Source organism: Eubalaena glacialis, chromosome 13 (genome assembly GCF_028564815.1).
Source record: "Eubalaena glacialis isolate mEubGla1 chromosome 13, mEubGla1.1.hap2.+ XY, whole genome shotgun sequence".
NCBI classification, from domain to species: Eukaryota; Metazoa; Chordata; class Mammalia; order Artiodactyla; family Balaenidae; genus Eubalaena; species Eubalaena glacialis.
The window spans coordinates 76158414-76182660 of record NC_083728.1 but is presented as its reverse complement, the minus strand read 5'-3'; the positions used below and the strand labels follow the sequence as shown (position 1 = coordinate 76182660).

The 24247-nt window shown below is 44.0% G+C and overlaps 1 protein-coding gene across 1 annotated transcript in view; it reads right to left on the bottom strand.

The window, feature by feature from the left end:
• Positions 1-1074: 1074 nt before the first annotated feature.
• The window catches only part of HS3ST4 (heparan sulfate-glucosamine 3-sulfotransferase 4), a 421555-nt gene continuing 398382 nt past the window's right edge, over positions 1075-24247 (bottom strand). Inside the window, exon 2 of the mRNA XM_061209246.1 lies at positions 1075-1711. Coding sequence (XP_061065229.1) covers positions 1075-1711 — 637 coding nt within the window. The remainder of the gene's footprint in view (positions 1712-24247) is intronic.

Sequence of the window (24247 nt, the reverse complement as noted above, 5' to 3'; positions counted from 1 at the left end):
AAGCAAATGAAGCATGAGATGACCATGTAGGGGAGACGGTGGGACAAAGAGAAGGATGGTGACCGATCCCCTGTGGGTTGTGTTGCTAAAGGTTATTCATGACAAAAGACATGCCAGCTCTCTGGTCCTTGCCCCTCTAGGGACCCTAAGGGACAGAGCCCATCCTGATAGCATGTGTCAGAACCATGCGGCTGAGGGTCTTCAGGGATGGAGATCTCCCACCAAAAGGACTGGCTTTCTTTTTTTCACTCCCAGAGATGGCATTCATCTTTCCCAACCTCAGGGCTCTGAGCTCTGCTGCAACCCCCCTGCTCTGAGAGCAGCCCTGTGATTCTGATTCTAAGGAGGCACAGGCTAAGCTTCTCCACCACCCAGGATACTCACAAAGAGAGAGACCCAACCCCCCTTTGGGGGCTCTTAGAAAGAAGGCTTCCAGGGGTGTCAGCTTTTTTTGGTAAGAAACATGCATGCCTCTGCCTTCATAAGGTGAGGAGGGAGCAAGTCAAAGGTTGTGGGATGAGACCTTTAAGGAGAAGGCTAGAGACACCTTAAGAGGGAGGACCTTGCTCCCTAGGAGTCCTGGAGCAATTGGCCACAATTAGTATTCTGGCAAGATGCCAAAGCAGAGGTTGCTAGAGCAGGGGCCTTTGCCAGATATGGGGCTAGAACTCGGGCTTCCCAAATTAAAGTGAGAGACTCCGGCCAAAAGTAGACCTTCCTTTCTTTTTTATCATTTAAACAAACATTCATGCCACTGTCTCTGACCTTGACAACTATTTATGTATCCTGTCTTCAGACTTGATTAACCAGCAGAAGACAAGAATTAGCAGTGGATTCTGGTGGCCATCTGGTCAACCAGATGCTGCTACCCAGGCAGGCCTGGTACCCTCATGAGTATGCCATGGGATCCATCCCTTTGCCTAAGCCAACAGCGTTGGAAGCAATCCTGATTGGACAAAGGAGGAGATCTACTTGGCACCCCAGCAAGGCTGAGGCTGCAGACCCTGGGGGATTCAGGACTCAGGTAAGGAGCCTCCCTAGCTATTCACCAGCCTTCCCTCCACATCTCTAGCCTCATTTGTCACCCTCTTCCTGTTCCCACTGGAAATTTTGACCAGTCATTTGGTAAAACATCATGTTGAAGGGTTTGTAGAATTTCCGCAGTCTGTGGATCACATCGGGGTCGATGCGGGGATGAGTCCGACCTTTGCTCTTGCCTAAGCACCTGGGGGTGCTGCTGTCTTCTGGCTTCTTTAGGCAAGGGAACCCCTTGGTTTTGTTGAAATAGAAATGTTTCTCAGTCACAACACGCCTGAGGCCTAGAAAATCCTGTACTTTGGCCATTTCCCCAGCGGGGTCCACTATGAGTCGCTCACCGCTGACGAAGAGGATCTGAGAGAGGGGGAAATACTGGAGCCAGTTTTCCAGATGCAGAGCATAGATCCCTATTCGAATGGCGCTCCAGGAGGCATCGATCAGCCCTAGGGTCCGATTTTTGAAGGCCAGCACCTCGAAGGTGGGGATCTCGGGTTTCTTTGACAGTGTCTGGGTGTAATCGGAGATGGCCCTGGTCACGGGGTTTCTCACCACCACGATGAGTTTGATGTCCTTGGCCATGGAGTGGATGCGCTTGGGGGCCTCATTGGTCACAAAGTAACTTGGTGTCTTCTCCATGGTTAACTGCCCATCCAAAGTCTTAGGCATCACATTTCTGGAAGACGGAGGAAAACAAAAGAGTGGTTATTCCTGTCCAGAAATCATTGAACTTGTTGCACGAAATGTATGATATAAATAGCCCAGTGGGGAGCTACCCAATAAAATTCATGTACACTTGGAAGTTCTTTTTGGACTATATATCCCTCTATAGTTCTGATTATAGTATTATCAGAAAAAGCAGCATAAAGCTTGTGCAATTCATTCTTGGGAATCTTATACACCTGCATTTAAATTTCTGCTCTATCTCTTACCAGTTGTGTTTAACCTAGATCGACTCGTACTTTCTCTATGTATTAGTTTTATAATCTCTGAAATGAAGATAATGATAGCACCTACTTCACACAGTTGTAAAAAGATTAAGGGAGATAATGCTTTTAAAGCATTTAGCACAGAATCGCATGTGTAAGAGCTTAATAAATCAAGGATATGATTGCTGTAGTGGCTTTCAGAAAGTGTTTGAGCTCAACAAGACCTCAAAGATGATCTAGTCCAGGGGTTGGCAAACTACCACCTGCCTCCTGTTATTGTATGGCCCATAGCTAAGAATGATTTTTCATTTTTAAAGGATGGGGAAAAAAACAAAATAATAAGACTAAAATTTTGTGATACATGAAAATTATATGTAATTCAAATTTCAATGCTTATAAATAAACTTTTATTGGAACATGGCCACACATTCCTTTTTTGTACTGTCTGTGGCTGCTTTTTGCATCTACATCAGCAGAGTCGAGTAGTTGCAACAGAGACTGTATGACATGCAAAGCTGAACATATCTCCTATCTGGCCCTTTAAGAAAACATTTCTTGACCCCTAACCTAATCCAAAGGCATCTTTATGCAAATGAGGAAACTGAAGCCCAGAGACAGGGAATCAGACAGGCTTTGTGACCTCAGCAAGTTGAATCACATCCTCATCTGTAAAAATCCTAAAACTTACTTCAAGTTCAGTTGAGGATGAAATGAATGACATATAGTGTGACATACAGTGTGACAGCATCTAGCATAGAATTAGTTTTATACATGGGATTTCTTCTTTCTTGGCTCCCAAGGTTGTCCAGTGAGCCAGTGATAGATCCCACACCAGGACCCATATCTCTTGGCTTCCTTCCCAAGGTTGCTTCTCCAAACCCATCCCTCCATCCATGTCTGCCTTCAGAGTGGCCTTGTCTTACTTGGGAACTTCAAGAGATTAAAGGAGTTTGATGTACTTGTACCTGTTGGTACAGCAGGCCATCTGCCACCATGTGCTCCATCTCCATTAAGTCTATTCACTTCCGAGCCTTGCACCAAAGTGGTACATTTAGGATTACACAAGACCTCTTTGTTATGATGACATGCTTTTAAATGTCTCAGCTAATAAAACTTAATACAGACGAAGATCCCTCAGCTTCCCCTACCATAATTAAATTTATTTACTATCGCGTGTGTGGAGAAGGAAGGACTCTTCTTTTATCTCTAATTCACATGCTCTGTCAATAATTAATTGCTACTGGGTTTTGAGCTTTCTCCGCAAGCACTTTTATTAGGCAGGAGGCACTTGCCTCTTGCCTAATGTAGAGAAATTCACATGGAGTTTGTTGTTGTTCGTGTACAATGGCTGGGCAGTGAGGAGTTTTCAGATCAAAGCAATAGCCCTGGCCATAAATAATCATGCTCATCTTGAACTGATATTACCTCCCCAGTATTTTGAAAGTTTTCACGTTTGTGTGCCTGTTTGGCTCTTATCAGATTTAATTGTGACGTTTGGAGGGGCAGGGCTAAGGACCACAGTTTTAGGGGAGTCACATGTGCCTGATTTAAGAGTTCTGACTACCTATGTCACCTTGATGAAGTGAGTAAACCCACTCTGAATCTCCATTTTCTCATCTAAAAAATAGGGTTAACAAGAGTCCCTCCCTTATAGGATTGTAATGAAGATTGAATGTGATAATGCAGGTAAATCATTTAGAATACTGTCCAATGAATGCCAGCATTTTAAAAGCTTAAGCCAGAGGCACAAGATCACTGGCACAGCAATTCTTAGAGAAGAGTAAGGAGAAAATATTTACGTTTGACCAAATGGAAAAGCTGAACAACATGGGAACTAAGGAACTGATCTAGAAAAAAAGGATATTCTGATTCAAGCCAGTGTCATCAACCATTCTTCCTGATCTGGAGACTGGTGAGCAATGGGGGAGCTGCTATTAGTTCAGCTGAAGTTGAAGGAATATACTGATATCCTACTTTTCTTTCAGTTGGAGAGATAGAGTCTCTTCTTTTATTATAGAACTCATTTCATAGTATAAAAATATTAAATAAATGTTGATGCAAAAAATACTGAAGATAGATATTTTTACATGGCCTCTTCCGGATTTTTGCCCCTCAGACATATCTTGCTCCTTTTAATTTGCTGCATTTTTCTTTAGCAAGGAGCAGCTGCTAGGTTTTTCTTCTCATCCAGTCTCTGCCATTCACTTCTTAGACCTCAGTGTTTATCTTTACATTGACAAATTCATCTCCTTCACTTCAGCTAATTGTTACAGTCTGTCAAGATCTTTGTTGATCTCGAGTCTTTTATCTGAAGCATCTGAGATAAATGGTACCCAGCCTATAAGCCAGTGTGTATAGGAGTAATTGTGTGACTAGCTCAGTGCTTGGTGCAAAAGGCAATGAGAGGAGCGGGGCTAGAGAAGGCAATGGAGAAGGTAGAGGGGAGCAGAGGCGCCTAAATGGCTTTGATCGTCATGTTACAGATGGATTACACCATGCACTTGAGGACAGTTCCTGCATTTGGGGCACACATGGTAACACCATCTCATTAAGCCAAGATACAACCGTTGTTGCATGAGATACACAGGATTTTTTGCTGGTAAGAAGCTATCCAGTAGCTGTTCAAAATCAACGAAGTAGCAGTACCCCCTTTCCAAAAATGATTCTGAATCAGTTATATTCATTCATTCATTCATTTGTTCCATAAATGCTCACTTCCATAAATGGCAATATACTAGTGAACAAAACAGACAAGGTCCCTTCCCTGACAGAGCTTCCAGTGTAACTACTACATCTGATAAAAGGAGAGTTCTTTATAGCATCACATAAATAACTATCTTAATCAACAGAGCGGGTATCATTACTGTTTCACTTTCAGAGAGAAGGAAACAGACTCAGAACCTAAAGATACTTTTTCGAAGTCTCACTGGGTGAGTATATCCTTGGTTGCTAAGCTCACTGGCCAAGCAAACACCTATCACCAGTTTCTGGCAAATAGCAGGTGCTGAATAAATATCTGTTGAACGAATGGATGAATAAACCATTAAGCTCCTGTCCTAAGGCGAGGCTTTGTTGTGATGGGTTTTGTTGTCCTAATCTGGTCATTTCTCAGGCCTTGTCCCCTCACCAGTCTTCTCACCTGGGCCCACGACCCAGCAGCTATTTCTGTATCTATCCTAGTGTCTCTCTTCCTAAAAGACTAGAGGGGGCAGTCTATGTGTAAGACCAACTTCTCCCAAGGTGGGCTTTGGATCTTGTCTCCCTCTACTTTCTCAGGAATGATTCATCCCAAGTTTCCTTCTCTCTCCTGGTTTTAGGGAAGTTCTTCTCGACTGGGTCTGACATTTTGACTGCCCATGTTCTCACATCTTTATGTACTTGAGGAATGGGGAGGAGACCAGTCATGCCACAGGGGAGTGAGCAAAGCTAAGGAAGTGAGAAAATAAGGTCAAGGGGTGGGGAGGGAAAGACCACAGGGGGTCTTATGGGCCATGGGCAAGACACTGGGTTTTATTCCATGTGTGATGAGATACCACTGAAGAACATGAAACAAGAGAACATAAAATTTATATTTTAAGAGATTTGTTTCCTGGCTGCTTTGCTGAGAACACACAGGCATGTGGCAAGGGCAGAAGGAAGGCAGCCTGTTAAGAGGCCATTTCAGGAGAGCAGGTTAGAGATGGGGGTGGCAGGAATGCAGGTGGAGAGGGCAACCTGGGAAGAAGTGTTCGGAATGAGGATGCCTTTAAAAGGTAAGGCCAACAGTCCTTTAGGATGCGTGGGGTGTGTGTGCAAGAGAGAGAGAGAGCATCATAGAAGACTCCAAGATTGTTGGCCGGAGCTGAAGGGTGAGTAGTAGTGCAGTTTATCGACCTGGAGACAACTGAGAAAGAAGCCAGTTTCACGGGAAGATACCAAGTCTGATTTTGGACTTGTAATCTGAAATACTCAAGTGAAGGGAGTTGAGTAATCATCTTGATACAGGAGTCTGGAACCCAAGGGAGATCCCAGTTGGAGGTGGACATTTCTATCATGAGTTCACAGTGCACCTGCCAGAAAGTAGGGCGAAGGAATGTCAGATTCTCTTCACCTTCACTAGTAGAAGGTGGGACCTAACCTTTGCCTATCTGGGGAGTTCTCCTGAATAAGGAAAAGCATTCAGATGCCGGTGTGCAAAACAAATGTTTAAATTCCATAGCAAAGATTTTCACTAACTCCTTTGAATTTCCAGGGTCTTTGATAACTTCCTGTATTACAGAGCTTAGGATAATGTCATCATATGGTTGGTTCCCATGCCCTCCATGGCTAAGCTCAGTTTCCGGAAGCCATGGGCAATGTTTTATTCACACCTTTGTATCCCCAGTGCCTGCGCATGACAGCTGCCCCATAACTATGTGTGGTTATTAGATGAATGAACGAATGACATACGAATGAAAACATGATCCCCAGAAGTCAGGAGAATTGGGGCAGTTTGGAGGGCTCCTCTAAGTAGGTTTCCCTCAGGCGGGGTTCAGTGTATCTGAATTCCAAGCCATCCCTCATCTGAAGGACCCTGCACTGCAGTGTGTACCATATGGTGAGAAAACACTGCATCTGGGCTTGGAACGGCTCGTTAACAGTATCTGGGGTGCTCAGAGCAGCCGTGACATCGGCGTCAACACACAGTCCTGAAGCGAGGATCATCCCGCAAGATCACACAGCTGCTCTCACAACCCCAAATGTTTATGAGACATGATCCAACTCGCTCGCCCTCCACCACCTCCGCTCTGCTGTTGGGGGAGCTGGGCTGAGCACAAGCCCCATCTGGATGCAGGTCAGCATCCAGGGCTTCATAGGAAACAACAGTAATAGCGATCCTACAGTAGTTATCATACGCCATTTATCCAGTGCTCACTGTGTGCCGTTTGGTGGTTGAGAGTTCAAATTCTGACACCAGATCAATGTCTCTAAGCACGTTCAGACACTGGGCTCTACAGCCTGGTGGTTAAGAGTAGAGCCTCCAGATGAACCAAATTTGGATCCACTTATTAGCTATGTGACTCCGGGCAAATTACTAACCCAAGTAATTTGTGTCTCAGTTGCATTATCTGGAAAACAGGCGTCATACTGATAATACCCATTTCATAGGGATTTTGTGACGATGATATGAGTTAATGCCTAAAAGAGTGCCTCACAGAGAGTAGGCTCGCAATACATTAGCCGTGAATTTTTAAAACAACTTTCTTAAGAAGGTACTACTATCTTCACCACTTCAGAGGTCAGGAAACTGAGGCTCAGTGAAATTGATCTGTTAGTCCAAAGTCACAAGAGGCAGAGTTGAAATTCAACCCCAGGTCTGTCGTGAACTTTAGCCAGAGCTCTTAGTTACTGCCTGGCAATGCTTAACCAAACGACAGAGGCTCGACAAGGTTACGTGACTGGCCCAAGGTCACTCTGCTGGTAGATGGCAAAGCTGAATCTTAAATTGAGCCTCATTATGTGTGTTGTAAAGGTGGGCTGTCACTGACTCACCACTGGGAGTTACAGAAACCCAGGCCAGAAGCCCCAGAAATTCTTGCCAGATCAAGTTCCATCATTCAATTTGCGACATCTCTCTCCGGGGCGTCATCATTTGAAACAAATGGACACCATCACGAATGCCGAGGGAGAAGGCAGTCACCTGTATTAGATGTAAAGAGCCCATTCTCTCTGGAAGGGTTAGCAGCTGAGCTTGCCTTTCGCTTGCCTGAATCAGAGGTATGTGGGCACCTCACATTTTCCCAAATGCATTATCCAGTGGGATAAATGGTGCATAAATGAGCAATATTTTCTGAGGCCTCCAGATAAACTGTAACCCAAGAGAATGGTGGTTAGAGCCAGGGCATGAGGTAAGGCTGTTTCTTCTGCATTGAGGAAAGAAACTTAGAAATTCAATCAGGCGCCTGCTACTTGCCAAGCATTGAGATGGGCAATTTCACATATTATTCTGGCTGAACTGCACAAGTAGCATACAATTCACTGAGCCCATTATAGAGATGTGGAAACTGACTCAAAGAGACAATAAACCCTGCTCAGCGCTACTTTTCGGCCTCATTCTTTTGGCAAGTTCATGCTGCTTTTCAAATCCAAGTTTATGAATCCCGGAATCCATGAAGATGAAAAGTCAAACCCTTTGGAAACCACATTTCGTATGTAAAGACCCAAGAAAAGCAGCCTTTGCCGGGGCCATACGGCTAAGGACCAAACTGAAGGCGAGAAAGAAGGGATCCTGAGTTATAGCTCTGACTTAAGAACTAACTTGCCGAATGCATTTAGGACAAGGATTTTTCCCTCTCTGGACCTGTACCATGAAAGGGCTATGTTAATACGAATTCCCTCATTAATTCCAACGAATGTTTGCTGATGCTTATTATGTCAGGTATATAGCGATGCTGAAGCAGGCATGGTACCTGCCCTGCAACAGACTGCAAGTTCTTTGAAGGACACACCTGAATTTCCCATTTTTGTAAAGTGGTCTGTAGTTCAGATGGGGCATCTCTGTTGTGGGCAGAGGTCTCTTTTCAGACAAAATCACATCTGCCACCAAGAGGGAGAAGGAGGTGACAGAAAAGTGTGGGCAGAGGAGAGGAAAGGAGGGAGAGAGCTGAAGCAAAGGATGAAGGCAACTAGAAGCGAGAGGAAGGAGAAATGAAGACAAGAGGAAGGAAAGGAGTGAGGAAGGACGAGGAGGAGGAAGGTGGACAGAAGGAGCTGGGCTTTGAGGAAACACAAAGAATTTGAATAACTGGAGAAGAATGAGGAAAGCATTCCAGTTTTGAATGACACATGACCACATTGTGGGAGAAAAGAGCAAACCCAGATCTCAGGCACTTTTGTGGTTTTAAAGTTTGTGCCAGGCAGGTACAGATATTTTAGGATCCATGAAAGAAAGAGAGAGAAAACCGTTTATCTGTTCATTAATTTGGCAACTGTCGTGTGCCAGGTACATTAGGCGGTAAAATGAAGAGCAAGATGTGTCCTGAGGAAGTTCACATCTTCTGAAAGAGTAAAAATAGTCTGTGCGGTCTATCCTTGTCTCTGAGGATTCACGGAGTTCCATGAGTTTCAGGTAGAGAATCACTGGCTGAGGGTCGACTTGATTCCAGAGTCCACAATCACCTCCTTCAGAAGCTTGTCAGTGGGTACTCATCCTGACAAAGGCGGGTGGCTCAGCGTTTGACTTTGGGGTTCCATCTCTGAACCACAACTGGCTTTAGCAACTCATTTCATGTCTTTTATCCTCAGTTCCATCATCTGTCAAACGGGTATAACAGCATCGCCTCCTCATTCACAAGAAAAGGTATCAGGCATCCTGGCACAGAGCAAGTATTGGTAAATGTCCCCCCTTGTTATTGCTGCTAGTGTAACATAGCACATAGTAGGTACAAACAAATTCATTTGTTGAATGAGTGAAGGAGACCAGCCCTGCTTAAATTCTGAATCTAAATGCCTATTACTGGTTGCCTAATATATACACCCCTCTGTAAATGATGACCCTGATTCATGGAAACCCACCTCTCCAATGGGCGTTGATATGACCCACTCTGAGAGCACCAAACAGCTTTTGTTTAGCATAGATTCCAGTGAATTCCTAGAAATCTCTTTCTCCTTGCTATCCCAGGGTGCCCAAGCACTTGGGAGGCTTCAGTGCTAGGCAGAGCTTGGCCACTTTATGGGGCCCATACCTCAAATGGCACAAATCCTAGGCTTGCTTTTATTTCTCCTTGTCATCCCTGGCTTTTCCCAGTTCCCCCCCGGGGCTTCAGCATCAACAGACCACCATATGACAGAAGCTGACTTGTTCATATGGTTTGATTTAGAAAACACATATGGACAAAAAAACAACTATGAATTTGACAATCCCTTAAAATGAATTTGTGATTGAGTCATCACCACTGAATCTACATTTTTGAATGTGGCCATGTGTGCGCGTATGTGTGTGTATGGGATTTTTATTGATTTAGTTTACACTCAATGTTTGGTATCTATAGGGATGTGAAGGTCCCTGCAATAATTCCCAAGCCCACAGGCTGGGAAGCAGGGTTCTAAAATCTAAACCTTTGCCTGCTTACAACCTCAGCTCTCTCAGTGCCTTCTTACCCACAACTCTCCCTCCAATCCCTCCTCCCTTGTTATTGGACCACCTCACTCCAGAGATTCGAAAACAAGTTGCTCCCTGATTTTGAATTCACAAGATTACGGCTCACTTCACCTGCCCCTGACTGGGGATTCCACCCGGAGTATACTTCTCTGATCCTTTATTCACACACATTCAAAGAGTGTCCCACTGCAGAACCTCACACACCAACTTCTCTTAGCTGTTTTATTGTATTTTCTTTCCTCGGGCTCAGCGTTTCAAAGGGCAGGTGCCACAACTAAATGATGATTATGGAGGTGTCAGCGTTGTCTGCCTGGGCACCTTGTGCTCACGATTTAACAGACGGTGACAGGAGAGGGCTCCTCTCGGGAAGGCCCCATTCCGGGTCTCTCCACTGCACGCTGCACTCCCAGCTGCGTGTCTGCTCATCGCTGCCTTGGGGATGCTGCCAGCCCTGCTTCCTTCTCACCTGCATCCTGCGGCTGAGCCAAGCCCTGCTTCCTCCTGCTGAGTCTGCCTCTGTCACCCTTTGCATGTCTCAGCCCTACTGTGTGGCTCTACCCTGGCTCTGCCATCCTCACTCTAAAGGACTTTGGGAAACTTATTTAACCACCTCAAGCCTCAGTTTCCTCATACAATGGGTATCACAAGCAAGACCTATCTCAGAGCATGTTTTATGAAGGTTGAAAGGGCCGGTGCTTATGACGCTGCTGTAGAATGAATGTGTGTGCCCCCCTCCACACAATTCATATGTTAAATCCTAACACCCAATGGGATGGTATTAGGGGGTGTGGCCTTTGAGAGGGGATTAGGTCATGAGGGTGGAGCTCTCATGAATAGAATTAGTGCCCTTATGAAAGAGACCCCAGAAAGCTCCCTCCCACCTTCTGCCGTGTGAGGACATAGTGAAAAGATAGCCCTCTATGAGCCAGGAAGCAGGTTCTCACCAGGCAGTGAATCTGCCAGCATCTTGATCCTGGAATACTCAGCTTTTAGAACTGTAAGAAATAAATGTTTGTTGCTTAAGCCACTCAGTCTATGGTATTTTTGTTACAGCAGCCAGAATGAACGAAGGCTTAGCACAGTGCCTGGAATTAACTGCTGAGTACAAGTGTTAATTATTGTTGCTATTATATATGAATCCTGTTTACTCACGGTGCATTCACAGAGAATGCCATCTTAGGACCTGTGCTAACCATGAGGTTATTTCATGTTTATCTCATGTGCATCCTTAAAACAAACTTTGTTTTTGTAAATAATTTGTACGTGTCTCTTCCTTGTGATGCAAGGAATCTAACCGGCTAGACCGATACATATATAATAAAGCACTGGATGTTTTATTGGTGGAAGGGCTGCTCAGGTCGACTCATGCCTGGCCATGGAAACTTGTTAAATAACTCGGTCAAGATGGAGGCATCCATGCATATGAAGGATAGGTGTGAATGGTGCTGGGAAGGACAATATTTTGTCACACGGCCAGGCACCAACTCTAGCGTTGAAGGAAACTTGTTCTCTCCGCCAACAGAATGCAGCCCAGAACCCCCCCCCCCCTTTTCCCTATATTTGGCCAGGATGGCAGGACCTCCTCTCCTACAAAGTGCCCAAGTAAGAGCCTTCCAGGTGTGTCCTTGGGATATTTCCTTCATAAGGTTGCATCCCCAAATCAAGATCTCTAGCTTCAATGATGTAAAGCACAATCATAAATTAATCAGTGCACCCTACTGTGCCTGTACTTAGACCTGACTTTCACAGCTTGGGGCGCATGAAATACTAAACAGATTTTCAAACCCATCCATCTGATCATATAACAGATGGAGAAATGACAAACAAGAAAGAAGATCAGTGCACACCTAGAAAGATCTACACAAACAGGCACACATACTGTGCCCCAAAGGTTGAAGATTCTAATATTATATCATCAGATATTCATGCACACTGGTCTCCTACGGAGTGTTTCTCTTTTTCACACACACACACACACCACCCCCCCACCCCCCCCACACACACACCTCTACTCTTCCCACAACTGGCTCCTTCTTATTATTCAAGTCTTGGCTCAAACATCACCTACTCAGAGGGCAATCCCCTGCCCCAGGCACCATCTAAATCACTCTCCTTCACACCAGCCTCTTTTGTTCACTTCCTAGGGCTTCTTGTTATCTGACATTATCTTGTTTATGTGTTCATTTTCTTGTGTCTAGTCTGTCTGTCCTAAAGGAAGCAAGCTCCCAAGAAGGAAGACAGTTTGGCACTTCTGTATACTGCTGAATCTCCAGCATCTCACTTAGTGCCTAGAATTGAGGCATAGGTCTCAATAAATATTTGCTCAATGATGGAAGAGATGAAGGAAAGAAGGGGAAAAAAAGCACAGTTGGAAAGAAGAGAAGGGAGAATAAAGGAAAAGAGGAAGGAAGAAAGGAAGGAAGGAAGGAAGAGAGGGAGGGAGGAAGGGAAGGAGGAAGGATAGGAGGAAAGAAAGTTAGGAAGAAGGATGGAGAGAGCTGGTTTCTTCCCATCATTCAGGTCTCATATTAAATGTCTGGCTTTGGATTATTATGAAAGCCACTAGCCACATGGAACTATTAAAATTTAAATTAATTAAAATTAAATTGAATTAAAGATTTAATTTCTCAGGGACAATAGCCACATCTCAAGTGCACAATGGCTACAAATGGCCAATGGTTACTGTGCTGGAGGTACAGCTCTAGTATATTCCATCATCATGTAACATTCTATTGGATAACGCTGGTCTGGTCCATCAGCTATGATTTTTGTGACATCAACATACCACTCAAAAGTCATCTCTCAGAGAGGCTTTCCCTGATCATTCTATCAAAAATCATGCCTGCTCCAAGTTACTGTCTATCCCATTGTCTGGTTTCTCTTCTTGTTCACACCGTGTGGCATTGGTCAAGATTTGGAATTATCTACTTTACTTCCCAGTTCACATGATTTCTGATGCCCTTCTACCTGGAACTGAACTCCGCAATGGCAGAACTTTGTCTTATTCACTAGGTACTACATCTGTCTCTAATAGAGCACTGTATATAATAGGTACGTAATAAATGACAATGAATAAATGAATGACCCCTCTGGATGTGCACATTTGCATTTTTACACACTCATTTCATGCATCCATGCAGCAAGACAAGGGAAGTGAAGTAAGGTCTAAGCTGGGAGTAGGTGGACCTCCATCTCTTCACCACCAGCTGGTGAGAAGGTAGAAAAGGCTGAGTGCTGATGCTTACTCTTGCTCACGGCCCAACCCCCTTCACTGAGGCGCTACACATCTTGCCAGACTTCTCAGGGGCTGGACACAGCGTCCTAGCCAGGCTCTAGCACCTAGAGGCGGGAGCCTTGGGAAAATCCAGGTCCACGGAGCTGTGCTGCTGGCTGGCTGGGGAGGAGCACATACAAAGTCACAGCCTTTGCTGCATGTCTGATCAATTGCCTACAAACGTCTTCCTCTCACATCTATCCACAATGACATTGCAGTCATGGTGTCAACTTGTTAAGAAAGCTCCATTTTGGGGGGATGTGTTCAGGGGGAATGAATATTCCCTTGCTGTTCTCTTGTTAGGCTCCTCCCTAGATCCTCTCACAGTAGTCCTGGTAGAGTAAGACTCTGCTTATGCTGAGAGATCCCAGGGAAGCAGGACATTGCCCCCAGATGACTGTGGATCTCATCTTCTGCCTGGACTCACTCTTCCTGGTCTACAGAATTTTGGTCCCATTCCGGAGCTCAGCACACATTTGATATGCTGCCTTGGGAAACAGGCTTCCTCTTTACTTGTCAACCTGTGTGGATGTGTTCTTAATAAGCCTCAAACCTGCGCGCCTTGAATTGGGTAGATATGCTACTCTGATTCCAGGGGAATCAGATGTTTCCCTTTCTAGGTCCAGATGGCTGGCTTAGTTGCAGAGAAACATAAATACCATTGACTCCTCTCCAGATAGATGTTTCCCACTGCCTAGAGCTCCCCATCTGCCTTCAGTCACCCCTGACCGTCTTTCATCATTAGTCTCATAGCTTAGCCCTCCTGCACAGAGCCCCGTGTCTTTGGGTGAATACGTATGCACTTGGGAGTACGCTGACACAAATAGTATACTACCCATGCAGCATTCTAAAATTTGGGTTTTTGCTCGGTGCTTTGTGACCACCTAGAGGGGTGGGATAGGGAGGGTGGGAGGGAGATGCAAGAGGGAGGAGATATGGGGATATATTTATACGTATAGCTGATTCACTTTGTTATAAAGCAGAAACTAACACACCATTGTAAAGCAATTATACTCCAATAAAGATGTTAAAAAAAATAAAATAAAATTTGTGTTTTCTACTTAAGAATACTTCTTGATCTCTACGTCTGTGTCTCTATTTCTGCTTTGCAAATAAGATCATCTATATATGTATACGTATAGCCGATTCACTTTGCTGTACAGTAGAAACCAACACAACGTTGTAAAGCAACTATACTTCAATAAAATTAATTTAAAAAAATTAAAAAAGAATACTTCTTGAGATTTTCCCTTATCAGTTCACTTCCCATTTTTAAATGAATGTTGCATTCTATAGCATATGCAAACCACAGTTTATTTAGCCATTTCCCTGTAGAGGGTCCTTGGATTTTCCTCAATTTTCCATGATGACAAAGAAGGCTAACGTGAGCACCTTTGCACATGCCTCTCTTTGTATGTACCCGTTTGAGTATTTTCCTAACGCAGCCCTACAGATGTTGGGTTGTTGGGTCATGGGAGTTTGTGTCTAAAGGCCATAATAGACACTGGCACATTGCCCTCCATGGTGGTCATGCCAAATTTTGCTCCCACTCATACCGTGTGAGAATACCCCTGGCCCCTCACCAGCTCCTAATGGTACTGACCCTTTTTATTTCACCAACCTGGTGATACCCATCCTTCAGGACTCAGCCCACATGCCCTGTTTTCCCCAGGATGACAAGACACTTCCCTGCTGTGGACTCTGCTGCCTGGTCTATTTCTACCATTGACTCATCCCACAATATGGCACATATGTATTTCCTTGTCTTCTTTATCAGACTCTGAGCAACTTGGGGAAGAGGCCAAAATGGCTCCCAGGAAAAGCTTGCTTGATTGGACCAGATTAAACCCCTGCTCTTTCCAGATGCTGTAACAGACCTTTGCCAGGAATGCTTGTGCCCCTGGCAGCACCAGGAACAGGTGGAGTGTCATGTGAACTTTGGGCGTCGAGAAATATTGACGGGAAAATAATCTATGCAGAAATGAGTGTGACTGGGTGCAGCCAAGCAGAAATAAGGGAGGGACAAAACTCAAAGGAAGGGTCTGCTGGCAAGAATAAACTGCAGCCAGGCCCTGCTGACCCCTGCTCGTCAGCTCCTTGGTGAGGAGTGCTGTGCTCTGGCCACAGCCCTGTCGTGCGCCCCCTGCACTCTGCATTTTAGCCTCCTAGAATTATCTTGTCATTTCCTGGAAACAATGGATTTTGTCATATCTTAGATTTTGCACATGATGTTCCAACTTCCTGAAATACCCTTTCCTTCCTGCCCACTGACTGGGGGAGCCCTTGTTCATGGCATGCCTGATCCAAAGGCCTCCTCCTCTGTACAGCTTCCCTGGAACATATATAATATAATATAGTATAGTATAATGTAATATAATATAATATGATGAAATATAATATAATATAAATATAATCATAAATATATACCAACCCATAAATTACTGATAGCATTGCATCTATCTGTGTGAAGCTCCCCACCATCTCAAACATTCCCGGATGTTGTGCCAGAGGGGTAGATGAGAGAAAGAAAGAGGAAGAAGGGGAGGAACAGTGAGTACGTGAGCATTCTGGAAAAATACCACATTGGTAATTAGATGGTCAGCCTGGAAATGATTCTCATCATTTCTGCTAACTGACTGACCAAAACCAGTCTTGTGACCCCCACCCACCCACAAGGGAACAAGAAAGTTGAGAGTTACTAGAGAAATGACCTAAAGACTAAAAAACCCACTCTCCTGAATTTTGAGTTTGTTATTCTCTTGTGTGTGGGTATATCATATGTTGCATTTCTAAACAATATGCTGTTTAGTTTTGTTGGTTTTTTTTCAAAATGGCATAATACTCTAGTCTTCTGTTAATTTTTTTAAAACTTAAACAATATCTTTATAAAATCTATTAATGCCATTGCATTTACTGTTAGCGAATCCATTTTCACTGCTGTATAATATTCCATTGTGTGGACATGGCATTATTTATCCATTTTTTCTGATGATGGACATTGGGGTTGTTTGCTTTATGAACAATGCTGCTATGTAAATTCTTGTACATGCCTCCTGGTATAAAGGGGAAGAATCTCTCTTGGGTATTTTCCAAATAATGGAAATGCTGAATCATGAGCTCTGAGATGCTTACCCTTATAAGATGATGGCGCTTAAGTTATATTCCCTCCACCTGTGCAGAAGAGCTCACATTCATCCTCCTTGTGACTTAATGTCTGCTACTGTCTAACTTTGAATTTCTCTCAGTTTGGGAGATCTTTTTCATTTATTGATGATTTGTGTTTCTTCCTTGGTGAAATATCTGTATCTTTTGCCCATTTTTCTATTGGATTGTTTTTCTTTCTTTATTTATAGGGGTTCTTTGTACATTCTGGGTACTACTCCTTTGTTATGCAGATTGCAATGATCTTCTCCCAGTTTGTGGCTTAACTTATGACTTTCTTTATGTGTATTTGATGGTCAAAAGTCTTAATGTTAAAGTAGTTTAATTTACCACTCTTGTGGTTAGCACTTTTGTTTCTTATTTAAGACATCCTTCTCTACCTGAGAATGAATATATATATATACATGTATATATGGAAATGGAAGGAAAAAATTATGTGGCTCTCTGGGAGAAACCTGTTCTAAGCAGAGGAAACAGTTAGTGCAAAGGTCCTGGGGTAGGAGGGTTCTTAGCGTGCACAGAGGCAAGGCAGAGGCCAGTGGGACTGGAGACCACGGCAGAAGATGAGATCAGAGAGGTAATGGGAGGCCTGATGATGAAACTTCATTCTGAGTGTGATGGGAAGTCCTTGGAGTTTTTTGAGCAGAAGACTAAGTGTCATGATCTGAATTGCAATTTTCCAGGACCACTTTCCACAGATGAATTGGAATTGACTGCACAGGGATTTAGAAGCTGGGAAGCTCTGAGGAAGCGAATGCAGCTGTCCAGATAAGAGATGATGGTGGGAGTGATGTAGTGGGCAGAGTCTTGGCATACTTGGAAGAAAGAGCTAATAGAATTTGCCGATGGATTATATTTGGACTGTAAGGGGAATGGGAGGTGTCAGGGTGACTCCAAGGCAACAGCCCTGAGCAACTGGGTTGGAGGAAGACATTGAGAGAAGATCTGGGTTTAGAGCGGGGGAAGATCAGGAGCTCTGCTTCAGATACGTTATGCTTGAGATGATTTTAGACATCCAGATGGAAATGCCAGGTAAGCAGTGAGTCTGGAAGAGGTCTGGGTGGAGAAATATTTGAATGTTGCCGACATACACAGATGGTATACGCTAAGGTGTATACAAAGAGGAGGAAAGGTCCAAGGACTGAGCCCTGCGACACTTCTACATTCATCTCTGGGGTTGGGGGTGTGGGGAGATGGACATGCCAGGAGATGAGCCTGGGAGAGCAGGTGTCTCCAGATGGACAGGACATTTCTGTCCCAGCTGTGTGCTAATTTCTGCATCCCAGACCTGTGATGCACTGCCAGGGTACCAGCGCCGTGCCCGGTTGCTCCCTCCCCTCTCTTCCTCTACCCCTGGACGAATTACTAGTGCCAGTTAATGTTTGCTCTGGCTCATAAATCCACAATGCCTACCACAAAAACCTCAACGGCCTGTAATTGAGACTCACAAACATGCAGAAAAGATTGTGTGCGTGGAAGGTATAAATGATGCTGTCACCCGAGGCTGCTGCAGGAGACAGGGCCACCGACATGGTGACTGCATTCTGCACTTACTACCTAAACAGCCTGCTTCCCTTTGCCGCTGCCACCCTGGAAGGTAGAGGAAATTAGCTGTAAATATTTTACAGCTGGTAATTTGCAGGAGTAAATCACAGCTCATTTTGCCAGAGAGTCAATGGAATGAGCATGAGTTTCTTTTTCTTCCAGGGGCTGTTTGTGATGTCATCTTCCTGGTTTCATCCTGCATTTAACTTAGTCCTCAGCATGTTTATGTCTTTGTAGTGTAAGTTATTCTGTGTCTCCTGGATGGGCAGGAGTCGTGGGATGGGGGTGGGGTGGAGAAAGGAAGCAGGATTTCTCTTAGTGCTCCAACACTGGGGCCCACTGGGTACCAATGCTCATCAATCAGCAATTTATTCATTCATTTACTAAGCAATTTCTGACTGATCACTGTATACCAGATAGTCTGCTAAGTCCTAGAAGATGAAGATCAGTATTACCCGTCCCTGTCATCAAGGAGTTCCACAGCCTATTTGGGAAATCCCTGACAATACCTAAAATGTACTCATACCAACAAATGTTCGGTATAATATTTACTGAGATCTTACTCTATATTCCAAGTGTTTTACAAAATTAAATTCATTTGCTGTGCAAAAGCTTTTACGTTTCATTAGGTCCCATTTGTTCATTTCTGTTTTTATTTCCATTTCTCTAGGAGGTGGATCAAAAAGGATCTTGCTGTGATTTATGTCATAGAGTGTTCTGCCTATGTTTTCCTCTAAGAGTTTTATAGTGTCTGGCCTTACATTTAGGTCTTTAATTCATTTTGAGTTTATTTTTGTGTATGGTGTTACGTAGTATTCTAATTTCATTCTTTTACATGTAGCTGTCCAGTTTTCCCAGCACCACTTATTGAAGAGGCTGTCTTTTCTCCATTGTATATCCTTGCCTCCTTTATCAAAAATAAGGTGACCATATGTGTGTGGGTTTATCTCTGGGCTTTCTATCCTGTTCCATTAATCTATATTTCTGTTTTTGTGCCAGTACCATACTGTCTTGATTACTGTAGCTTTGTAGTATAGTCTGAAGTCAGGGAGCCTGATTCCTCCCTCAGAATGGGAGAAAATATTTTCAAATGAAGCAACTGACAAAAGATTAATCTCCAAAATATACAAGCAGCTCATGCAGCTCAATATCCAAAAAACAAACAACCCAATCCAAAAATGGGCAGAAGACCTAAGTGGACATTTCTCCAAAGAAGATATACAGATTGCCAACAAACACATGAAAGAATGCTCAACATCACTAATCATTAGAGAAATGCAAATCAAAACTACAATGAGGGGCTTCCTTGGTGGCGCAGTGGTTGAGAGTCTGCCTGCCAATGCAGGGGACACGGGTTCGAGCCTTGGTCTGGGAAGATCCCACATGCCGCGGAGCAACTAGGCCCGTGAGCCACAATTACTGAGCCTGTGCGTCTGGAGCCTGTGCTCCGCAACAGGAGAGGCCACGATAGTGAGAGGCCCGCACACTGCAATGAAGAGTGGCCCCCGCTTGCCACAGCTAGAGGAAGCCCTCGCACAGAAACGAAGACCCAACACAGCCAAAAAAAAAAAAAAAAAAAAAAAAAACTACAATGAGGTATCACCTCACACCAGTCAGAATGGCCATCATCAAAAAATCTAGAAACAATAAATGCTGGAGAGGGTGTGGAGAAAAGGGAACCCTCTTGCACTGTTGGTGGGAATGTAAATGGATACAGTCACTATGGAGAACAGTATGGAGGTTCCTTAAAAAACTAAAAATAGAACTACCATATGACCCAGCAACCCCATTACTGGGCATATACCCTGAGAAAACCATAATTCAAAAAGAGTCATGTACCACAATGTTCATTGCAGCTCTATTTACAATAGCCAGGACATGGAAGCAACCTAAGTGTCCTTCGACAGATGCATGGATAAAGAAGATGCAGCATATATATACAATGGAATATTACTCAGCCATAAAAAGAAATGAAATTGAGTTATTTGTAGTGAGGTGGATGGACCTAGAGTCTGTCATACAGAGTGAAGTAAGTCAGAAAGAGAAAAACAAATACCATATGCTAACACATATATATGGAATCTAAAAAAAAAAAAAAGATTATGAAGAACCTAGGGGCAGGACAGGAATAAAGATGCAGATGTTGAGAATGGACTTGAGGACATGGGGACGGGGAAGGGTAAGCTGGGACGAAGTGAGAGAGTGGCATGGACTTATATATACTACCAAATGTAAAATAGATAGCTAGTGGGAAGCAGCCACATAGCACAGGGAGATCAGCTCGGTGCTTTGTGACCACCTAGAGGGGTGGGATAGGGAGGGTGGGAGGGAGACGCAAGAGGGAGGAGATATGGGGATATATGCATATGTATAGCTGACACACCACTGTAAAACAATTATACTCCAACAAAGATGTTAAAAAGAAAAAATTACAGCCTAAACTCACCTAAAAAAAAAAAAAACACGATTAAACCCATTTAACCCTTACAAAAATCCTCTGGAGTAAAAATTACTTTTATCCCTGTTTTACAGAAAAGGAAACTGAGGCACGGGGCAGTTCAGTGACTTGTCTAAGGTCACACAGATGGCAAGATTCCAATAAGGCAGCTCCCTTAACTGCGTCAGTGCTACCTTTTGATATGCAAACAAGCAAGAGGAAGAGGGTTAATTATGATAAAGCATCTATTACATTTGCTTTATGATGTAGATCTGTGCTTGGTGATTTCTACAACAAATCCTTTAATTTTTAATTCTGGAAAATAAGCTTTATGATTTTACTAATTTTATCAAAAAATTAGGCTCAGAGAGTGATCCAAGGATACCTAAATAACATGCCACCAGGCTGAGATTTGAAGCCAGAATTTTCCGACTCTACACCAAGCTCTTTTCATGCTGCTGTGGGATGACAGTTGATGCAGACAAAGGTCTGTTCAAGGCACCACGGAACAGGGAATACCTAACTCCTGAGAGTTTGGGAGGTGAAGAGGGGGCAGCTGGTCTAAATTGTGGAGACAAAAAAGAACAGTTTAGATAATCAAGGGCTGTAATGGCAACAGAGGCAGCGGACCAGCACGCGAACAGTACATAGTGATGTGAAATACTGTTGCTGGTTTTCTTTTCCTAAGTTCTTGCACACAGGGCATGTCACGTCCTTCTGCACCCAGCAGAAGAGGAGAGATTAAGCAGGAAGATGACACAGTAAAGGCTAAGGAGAGAGGCTTTGGAACAGTTCCCTTGAGATCTCTCCTTCCCTCTGCATCTGTGCTAGGGGACCAGCACCTGAAGAAAGGTTTCCGGTTCCACTCTCCTCTGTTCACTTTTTTGCTGTTTCTGAGCAGGTCATTCATTGGTCTGGGCCTTTATCTGCTGCCATTGTTAATATTCCCCAAGTGGCCCAAAGACAGGGGCTGAATCTGCTGTCCCTGGTCTAAGCAGAGTGTTGGTCTGAGCTAAAGGATCGTGAATGAGGCCCTTTTGGGTTATCTAAACCTCACAGCCTTCCATGTTCAGCTCTTGGCTTTTCCTTCAAGTTATATGCACGCTTTTTGTTCCATCATTTAGAACACTGGTTTTCAACAAGAAATGGTTCTGGCTAACTATTTTAAATGGGGAATTTACTCAAAAGGATATATGAGGTGACTCATAAGGAATAGCTTGTGAATAGGCTTGGAAAGGGTAGGAAATGGGGGAACTGGGAACACAGGCTGCAGGACCTGATCTATAGTTTTTTTAAGGCATCACCATAGGAATGGGTCATATTCAACTGTCTTCCTTTCTCCTTCATTTGATTCTTCTTTCATTCCTTATTTATCTCCCCCTCCTCCTCTTCTTCTTCTCCTTCTCCTCCTCCTCCTCCTCCCCTTCCCCTCCCCCTCCCCCTCCCCTTCCTCTCCCCCTCCCCCTCCCCCTCCCTCTTCTTGTCCTTCCCCTTCCCCTCCATCTACTTCTCCTTCACCTTCTTCTTTCTCTTCCTCCTCTTCTCCTTTTCTATTCCACTCCACTAAAGATCCAAAGTCCTGATAGAAAACATCTGATGGCTCTAGTTTATTATCCAAATGAGTGCCAGTCCCAAACCACATACAGTGGGATAGAGGCAATTCCCTGAGTGCAAACTGGGGCACTTTAAAGCCGAAGACAAGGTCAGAGGTAGCATCTGAATAGGGATACAGAAGAAGTGTGAAAGTAGACAAGGTCAGAGGTAGCATCTGAATAGGGATATGGAAGAAGTATGAAAGTAAGCCACATGGAGGAAGGCAGAGGAAACAGCCCTTGCAAAATTCTGGGGTGAAAGTGTGTCTGGTGTGTCCAAGGATCAGGGAGGGAGGGGGCGGGGTGACTAGAAAGAAGTGTGAGATTGGAAGAGTGGGAGGAGATCAGGGCAGAAAAGCAGCAGGGTCCAGGTAATACAAAGCTTTGAGGCCACTGTAAGATCTTTGGATTTTATCTTGAGTAAATGGGGAGCCAGTAGGTGGTTTTGAGGAGGAGAAGGACATGGCCAGCCTTACACATTTGGAAGATCATGGTGATTGCTGTGTGGGGAAGAGGCTCTAGAGGCTAAGTATTGAAGGAAGACCAATTAGGAGGCTACTGAAATCATCACAGTGAGAGGCAATGGGGGCTTGGGCAAGGGTAAGCCAAAATGGGGGTGTGATGACATATGGCAGCCCTAACAGCAGCTTATGGATTGGACTGAAGGTGTGAGAGAAAGAGAAGAACCAAGGATGACTCCAAGGTTCATGCCCTAAATAAAAGGAAGAACAGAGCCAAGGCTTTTTGAGAACAGGACGACTCAAGAGGAACAGGGTTTGGGGAGTTGAGAAACAAAGAGTTTGCTTTTGGACATGTTAATTTTGAGGTGCTTCTTAGATACCCAAGTGGGAATGTTGAGGAAGCAGTTGGATTTACAAATCGAGAGTTAGTAGGTCTGGATTGAGAACTGTCCATTGAAAATCAGTATACAGGAGATATTTAAAGCTTTGAAAGTGGCTGAACTCAGAAAGGGAGTGGGTGAAAATAGAGAAAAGTTCTGAGAACTGAGTCCTGGGTTCTCTGTGGGCCCTGACCAAGCTTCCAAAAAAGGGATCTGCTGATCCTTTAACAAGTGGTACCAGCCCCAAATGGTCATGTTTTGGTCACTTACTAGAGTCAGAAGAGTGAGTCTAAAGGTGACTTCAACTTACTGGGCTATTGTCCTTTTTTTTTTTTGGCTGCGAGGTATGTGGGATCTTAGTTCCCCGACCAGGGACTGAACCCACACCTCCGTGCCTTGGAAGCTCGGAGTCTTAACCACTGGACCACCAGGGAAGTCCCTATTGTCCTTTCTCAACCACTGTCAATCACGAACAGCATCAAGCCTAAAGACACAGTAGAGACCAGGACGGGTTGGTGGGAGAGAGGCTAAATTCCCAAGCTTCCAGGAGAAACAACTGGTTCCAGACACACTTAGTTAGGGTGACTGGTTAGTAGTATCGGAGGAAGGGACACCTTCAAACAAGATAATGCTGAGGTCTATAGATGCCTTAACTGAAGCCAGTTTATCTAAACCAATTTCTCTTAACGAGCAACCCACCTAGTGGTCAGGTCATGAAACTCACACTTCCTTTGAGGAGTTCTAAATCTAGTCAAATGTATTTTTTAAAAAACCACATTTACGGCACTTTAAGATCTAAACAATGTTTAAAAGCATCCCAATTTAGCTTTGTATTTGTAGTGTGTGTTTGTGTGTATGTATGTGTGTGTGTATGTATTTATCAAATCTGCACATTTTATGAAAGTCGGGCTTCCTCTGTATTGGTGTGGAAGTTGTCATATTTTATCTCCTTTCAAACACTTTAAGTAGTTTTTAGTGACACTGATAAAAAACCGTTCTTTAAAACTTGGTTTCCAGGGGTAAAAAGAATAGGATATACAAATGGATGTGAAACACTCAATGGTATTGAATTTTAAAGGATATGGTCATTAAGTGAATTTATAGCTTGGTAAAATGGTGTTATTAGATTAATTAAGCTGGTAAGGTTTGGATTAATCATGTACCAAAAGTCTCACTCATGGAGATCAAATAAAGTAGCCAGACAGAGTCCTTTGAAGGTATAAAGTCAATACCTAGGGATGTAGGAGGTGGGGTGGGTAGATAAGAACTTCCTAATGAAGATGGCCAGAGTACCTCCTGTCTATCCTATGAAG